The sequence below is a fragment of the Benincasa hispida genome, chromosome 1, assembly GCF_027475165.1.
Source record: "Benincasa hispida cultivar pf3 chromosome 1, pf3_genome.v1.1, whole genome shotgun sequence".
NCBI classification, from domain to species: domain Eukaryota; kingdom Viridiplantae; phylum Streptophyta; class Magnoliopsida; order Cucurbitales; family Cucurbitaceae; genus Benincasa; species Benincasa hispida.
The window spans coordinates 25,436,553-25,445,443 of NC_143478.1; the positions used below are offsets into that span (position 1 = coordinate 25,436,553).

Below are 8,891 nucleotides of genomic sequence, written 5' to 3' on the forward strand. Positions count from 1 at the left end.
AAATTACCTCATCAATCCATGAATAGATTGAAGAAGAAAGCTCCAATCAATTGTTTACGACCCAAAAGAAAATTAAAATCTAACCTAATGATGCTAAAAAAAATAGAGGAAGAAGAACAAAACAAGGTTTCACTTCGGTCTCCATGAAAATCAACATATCCTATTACCCTAAAAATTGAAGAACAAATTTATAGGCAGTGTAGTAGCATCACAACATTGAGGGCAGTGTTGTAACGCCCTTATCGAAGTGTAAACCTCGCGCGTTGCAACGTTGAGCCTTACGCTCATGCCCGCGCATGCCTGCTCCGTGTTTGTCAAAATTTGGAGTGTTGCAACACTTAAGGTAACATTGTGATGCTCCCTGATATGCATGCTACCTTTCAGCATAAAAGGAAGGATTGCAACGCTGTGTTTAGGGACATTTTGGTCATTTTGCATCCTTGAAGCCTCGGGTGCCCGATTTCACTTCTCATAGCTCAAAATCAACCTCGAACGGTTTGTAATACTCTGAAATGCAAGATTTGCTTGAATTCCTACAAAATAAACATTTAAACACATAAAACACAACAAGCAAGCTAGATTAAAAAGATAAAAATAGCTCTTTTGGAGAGCTATCAATATTCAAATTAAAAAATAAATAATATTTTCTCTCTCCTCTCCTCCATCTCCCACTGCCTTTTTCTCTTCATTTTCTTCGTGCTCAAGTAGACTTTCAAAGATTAATTAGAACCCTAGTTGCAGAAAAAAGAAGTTGAAAATGATTGGAATCAAGACTCAAAAAAGCCATGAAGACTTTGACTCAACATCAGAAAAACTTTTGAGTATAAGTAAATTCATCACATATGCCTGTGAATCTTGCTGCAGAATAATCATAACTCACCATATTACAGAAAAATTGCAGAAAAACAGAGAGCAGAGCCATTCAAGAGAGAATTTGTGAAAACTTGCCAGATTGATTGAGAATTAAACCCAAGCAAAATCCATTGATCGAGTTTTTTAATTTTTTTGACTTTTTCTTAAAAAAAAATATGATTTTAATAAATACCAACAAAAATAGGATTTCGTTGAAAATAACGACAAAAGTAGAGTAGCTAAATCATAGATGGAATCCACGATTTCCATCTGTCTTCAACATCGTGGACCAGGTCCACAATTTACCCATATCTCCGGTCAACGCTTTCTGACCCAAGTTGGCCACATTGCCTAGTGTCAAGAGGTCCACGATTGAAGGTAAATTGTAGATCAAGTTGTCTAGTGTCAAGGGATCCACGATCCAACCTTTGATTTTGAGGTTAATAATGCAAATATTATAGTTATTTTAGTCATTGGCTTCCTAAGTTAAAACGTTTAGATAGAAAGTAATAGAGAAAAATACCTTTTTAGTCCCCAAGTTTTTTGGAATAGATGTGTTTGGTCCCTGAAGTTTCAAATTAGCAATTTTAGTCCTTAAATTTTCAATAATAGGTTTAAAAGGTCATCTTCGTTAACAGAATTGTTTAAATTAATAGATCTGTCCAAGTAGATTATTTAAATGCTGATGTAGCTTGCTTACTAAGTTGATGATTTGGATTTAAATTTGTCTTGTGAAGTTCGTCGAAGTTGAGTTCATTTCTCGTGAAATTCAACTCATGAAGTTACTTAACGAGACGAACTTCACGAGACAAATTTAAATCCAAATCATCAACTTAGTCAGTAAGCCACATCAACATTTAAATAATCTACTTGGACGGATTTGTTAATTTAAATAGTTCTGTTAATGAAGAGAACCTTTTAAACTTATTATTGGAAACTTAAGAACTAAATGACTAATTTAAAACTTTAGAATCAAACACAATTATTCCGAAAAATTAATGGACTAAAAAGATATTTTCCCCAAACTAATATTTAAAATGTCCATTTTTCATTGAATCTTAAGTTTAATTTTTATTTGGTCAATAGGTTTATACGTTTTACACTTTTGCCATCAAATTCTTTTACTAATGCTCATTTTAATTTTTGACATCAAATCTCAAATAATTAGTTTGAAATAATTTTGACATGGAAATTTTTAATTAGTTTTAAGTGAAATTCTTATCAATAGAAAAATTTGAAAAATATTTGCACTTTATAGCAAAAGTTTCAAAAGTATTTTGTACTTTTTGAATTTTTTATTATAAAGTGTAAATATTTTTAAATATTTTTTATTTTTAAAAAGGCCCCTAGTTTTAATCATCATTGAAATATTTGTAAAAAACTAATTTAATTAGAATAAAATTAATTCTTTTAGCTAAAGTAAGTTTAGCTTAATGGTAATTAGCATGATCTTAGATCAAAGGTTTGATCCCTACTCCACAATTATACTAAAAGAAACTTAACTTTTTAAAATTAATTAATGGAGCTTTATTGGTTTCAATATAATTCTAATAAATTAATTTAATTAGTTTAAACTGTTATTTGGTTTCAATGAAAATAAAGCTATGAAAAAATTATCTATCTGGTTATGAGTTTCGAGGAATATGTATGCTTGATCCCTAAGTTTTCAAAATATAGTTTTTAGTCTTCGATTTTCTTTTTAGAATAGGTGCATTTACACCCTAAGTTTTTAAAATGTTATTTTTTAGTCCTTAAATTCTTAAAGTTAGGTTTGAAATGTCCCTATAATAATTTATTAATTTTATTTTAAATCAATTTTTTTTTAAAAAAAATTACTTCCTCTCTAAATTTGTTTTTTGAACTTATTTTTTTAATTTAGAATATAATGTAATTATATAAAATAATAAATAATATATTTAAGAGACATTTTAAACCTATTCTTAAAATCTTAAGAATTAAAATGATACATTTGAAAAATATAGATACCAAATACACATACCATTAAAAAATTCCGACATGAAATGCCCACTTACTATGTCAAAATTTGATGGCTTCATAGTTGTCTTTTCTTATGAATCTATAAGTTTTGTATTAAAAATATGTCCAGTCATTGATTGAATACACATAAGAATGACTTTTTGTTTTAAAAAAAATATTATTTTGATCCCACACGGTGTGTTTTGTTCCATTTTAATTTACGTACTTTCAAAACCATAAATACAATGTTATTTTTACCATTTTTTTTCTCTACTTTAATTTTGGTTTTTTTTTTCTTGGAGAAAATAATTATGGGTATTTCAATTGGGAAGGTGGGACTTTTTTTTAGGTTGAATTAAATGGCTAATTTTCAAAATTTTGATGACACAGTATGAAAGTGAACTTTATTCATCGATACTAACATGGCTTTCTTCATTAGAGATTGAAGATTTGTTCTTTGACGAAAGAAAGAGAAGAAATATATAAGTATAAAAAGGTTATAATTTTCAAATTTACTTTAAATGAATCCTAATATGATTGATGGAATACGTAGGCACTAATTACAATTTTGAATGGACAAGACATTAATTACCATATAAACATGAATTCACCACCTCTGTAACTGCTGAACTAAAATTTATTACAATTTTGAAAAGCTCTTAAGGGCATCAGCAGCATTTTCAGCATGTTTTGGAACAGGCATATTGCAAAGAAGAGTTACCCTTGCAGTGGACACGACAACTTTTCTCTCTTTCAAATCCTTCCACAATTGGACATCCCATACCTACAATCACATCATCATTCTGAGCCTAATTTCCAAGTTTTAGAGGTTTGAATGAAGAGTTAGAAAAAAAAAAGTGATATGAACCGCTCAAATATCAAATTGTTATCTATATTTTATTTAATAGTTTAGATGTAATTTTAGCATTTTTCAATTTTATCCTTTTTATGATATTTAAGTAGGGATAATTTAATCTTTTTATATTGTATTGGGGTTTTTATTGGGATGCTATTGAAACCTTGCTATTAGGTTGCTTTAATAAAATTACGATAAATTGGAAGTTTTAGCTTTATGCTTATTTTTCAAGGTTAGCCAGAGAGTTTCTTGAATTTGCAATTCATTTGAGTTGTATGTCAAGAACATTCAAGTGGAATTGATCACTTTTCTTTTGGAGTGTTTGAATCTTAGACTAGGGAATTTGTTCTTTGTCTAAGATATTTGATCTTAAGGAAATCTATGTTCAACCTAATTCTTAGGGTTAAAATCATATTGATTTGAGGGTTTTAGTGATTGAGAATTAGGGGTTCTTCATCTAAAAGGATTTTTAATTTTAATTCAATAGGGATTTCATATCATTTGGTATCAAAGTCTAGATGTTTTAGATGGGATATATCTAGTGAATATTGTTTTTATTTGATTGGCTTTAGTAATTGGCTTGGTAGATTTTGTTCTTGTTTATTTCTATGTTGAATCTAGTTTCGTTGAAAAAAACGAAAGCATTAATTCAAGTCTGGGCCGCAAAATTGAAAGAAGAAAAGAAGGAAACCGAGGGAGCGACAGATTTTGAAACCGGAAGAAAAAAGACAAAATGGTTTGAAATTGGAGAAAATCAAGAAATGAAAAGAAAAAAAAAAAGAAAGAAAAAGAAAAAAACTAAGAATTAGTGCTAAAATTGAGAAGTCTGACGTTGAAGAAAGAAATTCTTCAAATTGGGTATGTGCACTACAAGAATTTGGTTAAATCTCGATGGTCGAGAACGTTGGGATAAGTTAAAAACACCGTTGGGACAATCTTTCCTGACGGTAAAGAAGTCGTCGGCAACATCGTCGGGATATTGTCATTAGGGAAACCTTTTCCGACGGTTGGGAAGTTCTGCCATTGGTGAAAAGAATTATCTCGACAGATAAGAATGGGGTGTTTTCCCCAACTAAGTGGAATTGAAGAAGAAAGAAGACAATTGTTTGAAACTGGAGAAAATCTAAAAGAGAAACTAGAAAAAAAATCGAAAAGTTAGAGGAAAAAGAATTTCAATTGATTGAAATTGGAAAATAAAAACTGGAAATTGAGAGGTTGATGGACGTACAACGGAGGGAAAGAAAAAGAAGCAGGTAGGTCAATTAAGCAATTGATTTTTCCTGAGTTATAAGTACCTGAATTTTGTTAGTCATGCATATACAAGGAAGTATTTTGAGGAATAGTTGTCATGTTGATCGAAACATGTTTCCATTGTTTTTTGGGAGTAATACAAATCCAAATGAGTATCTTCGTTGGGAGGAAGAAATGGATGCTATATTTGATCACCACCACTATAGTAAAAAGAGAAAGGAAAACTTATTGTTTCTACATTTGAAGATTATGCAATAATATGGTGGAATCATTGATTGTCAAAAAGGAGAAGAAGCAAAAATCATGCAATGTCCTCATAGAAAGAAATTAAGGTTCTCATGAGGAATCATTTTGTACCTAAGAATTTCCACAAATTGCAAACTTTGAAACAAGGGAGAAAAAGTGTGAAAAGGTGTACTATAAAAGAGATGTAGCAATTGCTTGAGGAGATGATCATATATGAGGATAAGGAAGTTACCATAGATCAATTCTATAACGGACTTGATGAGGTTGTTGAGATGCTTGCCGATCGTGAAGAAATTCGACCTTGTAAGGATTTGGAAGAAATGGTGCACGTTGCCATCAAGATAGAAAGACAACTCCAAAAGAGATTTTCAAGGTACACTAACTCTACATCTACTACTAATACCAACAAGCTAATGGAAAAAATTAGTGTATCTACTATATCTAAGTATTTTGATAAGGTGGGAAGTAGTAAAGAGAAACCTGATAATGTTATATCCATGCATGATCATGATATTTTGTCTAGTAAGTTTTTAGATTGCAAGGACTCACATGACTGTAATCTTGGAACCATTGTTAAACAAACTACATATTTCTAGAGAGCCATGTGACATTGGCAATGGAGTAGAGAAAGTAAATGGTATAGTGAACTTGAAACTAGCATACTTTGTGCTAACATTGCTAGTCCATTAAAGTCCAAAGTAACTTTTTCCTATTGTTGTATCATTGCTTCCAAGAGAAGTAAAACTTAATGTGTGAGTTGGAAAACAAAAGACATGAGACTAAGACAAAAGCAATAGAAATGTATGTTGAAGAAAGCATGTGAGTAATTCTCAGTCTATAGACAAAAATGAGAGAAAAGCCAAAAATGAGAGTTTAGAAATTTGTGAAGTTAACAAAAATGTTTGTTTTCTGATAGGTGAACTTTCACCAAGTTTGCCTAGTTTATTCTTTGAGATTTTGCAAGATGTTAAAGCTTTGACTTTGAAGCAAAGTTCAATGATTGTGTCTAATTCTTTTGATGGTCACAATTGGAATGAGGGTTGGAATGATCGATGTTCTTTCCAAATTAGGTGTGGAGCTTGAATTGTGTGTTTTTTATTTGTGTTTGGTTTCTCCAATTAAATTATAGTTTAGTACTTCATCTAAAAAAGTGGACAAGGCTTAAAAGGACTTTGAGATTGAAACCACCCTACGCTCAATCCATGCCCTAAAGTATCCTTTATTCATTCTGTTTCATTTTATTTTTAAAAATGCCAACTTTGTCTAATAGTCATCGTCATGATTGAAAAAGACTAAATTTTGCTAGAATAATACGAACTTAGCTTATTAATATCACTAAAAATTTAATATTTAAAGTTTTATTAATGATTACAATTTTTATTGATATTAAATTTACTCACCAATGACGTAAAATTTAGTTATGCTACTATTATTAATATAAAACTTTTAGAAGTATGGAGATTAAACAAATGGACTAAACTAAGAGACAACTTGCAATATTGAAGTTGGTAAAAAAAAAAAGTGACGTGGAATTAAAAAATAAGGACTGAATTGAAATTCTGAAAATTTTAAGAATTCAATTGAAACTAAATTCAAATTAGGGACAAAAGTGATATTTTTGAAATATAGAGACCTAATTATTTCAAATTAAGGAGTGATATGGAATTAAAGAATAAGGACTGAATTGAAATTTTAAAAGCTAGAATTCAATTGAAATTAAAGTCAAATTAAGAATAAAAGTGACATTTTCGAAATATAGGGACTTAATTAAATTAAGTTCAGAGTAATTTAAAACGGAAAATTTAATCAAAACTATAATTTTTTAACTCATATTTAAAAGGGTTTTGGTTTTTTTTTTTTTTACCATTGATGGAAAATTATAAAGACCAAAACAAAATTTAAAATTATTCGGCGCTGAATAGATAAGGAAATAATATACTTTAACCACCAAAATTTATTATTGCTCAGTCAAGTAAAATATTCCTGGAAATAATTAATACATCGTAGAGAAACGTATAGAGTATAATTAAAATACAATTTAGTTAACGTGATATGTTTCTTTTGTCAGAGAAAAAAAAAATACAATTTAGTTAGACTGTGTTATGTTTGAGAGATAAATACTATTTGATCATACAATAAAATAGTAATTTGACTTTTATTTTTTTTAAAAATTAAAATAGTTTTCTTTTAAATATTATTTTGTCCTATGTATTTGAGATTAGTTCAATTTTAGTTCATATACTTTAAAACTTAAATGTAATTCTTCGCAGTTAATTCTTATCGAAGTTGTTCAAAAAATAATAACTTACATGTTATTTTTTAAAAAATCGATAATAAACCTAAACAAAATTGACAAATTAGACCCAAAATTTAAAACATTTATGTGTTCTTGCTTTGACGGATTTTCTCATTGTCAATTCAATTAGATAAGAAGAGTATTAATTTTAGATCATTCTATTGAATTTCAACTAAATTTAAAAGTTATTGAGTAAATAAATTAAAGAAAAATTATTTTAAATGATAAAATGTTGAAAATATTTTCAAATATAGCAAAATGACAAAATGGTAATTTTTACTATTTTGTTATATTTGTAAATAAGTTGATCATTTTGTTATATTTGAAAATTTTGGGTAGATTAGATTAAAATTGTATTCTTATTTTTTTTATTATTTTTAATTTTTTTAAGTTTTTGTTCTTTTTCTAGTTTTCCAAGATAATATGGAAAAAGATCAGAAAAATTACAGGAAAACGTCTCACTCAATTTGTTGGCTTTGTCAAAATTTTAATTTAATATAAATAAAAATAATATAATATAATGTGAATTAGGAACAGAGTAAGAAAGAGGCGTACCTGAATGGTTCTACCGACGGTGACAGGAACGGCTTCGGCGAGAACGAGGTCGCCGAGGGCGGCGCTCTTCAAGTGATTAATACTGAGATGAATTCCGGCGACTCTCTGGTAGCCGGACGCCGTATGAGCGCCCATACTCGCCAGAGACTCTGCGATTAACGCCGATACGCCTCCGTGAAGCACTTTGAACGGCTTCAGTTTTCCAAAATTGATCGGCGAAAACCAAATCAAATCGAGGAAGAAGATAAAAATCAAGAGAAAATCAGAAGAAATTAGAACGGAATGGAACCTGACAGCAGATCGGAGAAACGAGAAGACGACCGGAAACTTTGTGAGAAGAGACCTGATCGACCTCGAATCCGAAGGCCTGCAGCGTAGCGTCGAGAACTGGCGGCTTCGACGGTGGAGCATTATCTGTAGACGACATTTCAAGGGGGATTTTCTCTAAGAATTAAAAAGTTATCGCTCTATTTATAGTTGAAAAGTGAATTAATTCTAATTTTAATTAATATAGTAATTAATTCTATTCCTAATTAATTTTGAAAACGGTCGTAATTTGGTGTACCTCACCACTTCTTTTACCATACAAAACAATTAGAGAAAATTTAATTTTTTTAAAAAATAAAACTGTCATGTGATAGTAATTTATTCGACTATATTTGAGATGTACTAAGATAAATACGTCTAAGAAAATATTCCACTTCTTTACCACACCCAAAAAAAATTAAAAATATATATTTTAAAGATAAAATTACCATGTAACAATATTTTGTTGGATTATACTTAGAATTGGATACACCAAAATAAGTGTGTCAAGAGATTACTCGAGTTTTTTTTTTTTAAATAATTATAATCCTA

The 8,891-nt window shown here is 29.5% G+C and overlaps 1 protein-coding gene across 2 annotated transcripts; it reads right to left on the minus strand.

Moving 5' to 3' along the window:
* Positions 1-3,312: 3,312 nt before the first annotated feature.
* LOC120089907 (1,4-dihydroxy-2-naphthoyl-CoA thioesterase 1-like) lies at positions 3,313-8,586 on the minus strand. 2 transcript variants are annotated; one of them, XM_039047356.2, is made up of 4 exons: positions 8,323-8,584; positions 8,034-8,225; positions 5,415-5,482; positions 3,313-3,613 (listed from the first exon to the last, which is right to left on the minus strand). In XM_039047356.2, the coding sequence occupies exons 1-4, from the start codon at positions 8,458-8,460 to the stop codon at positions 3,583-3,585; spliced, it is 429 nt and encodes a 142-aa protein (XP_038903284.1). In that variant the 5' UTR covers positions 8,461-8,584; the 3' UTR covers positions 3,313-3,582. The 2 variants fall into 2 exon arrangements, with proteins under 2 accessions (XP_038903284.1, XP_038903276.1); XM_039047348.2 differs by lacking the exon at positions 5,415-5,482 and having other exon boundaries at positions 8,323-8,586.
* Between the last annotated feature and the right edge of the window lie 305 nt (positions 8,587-8,891).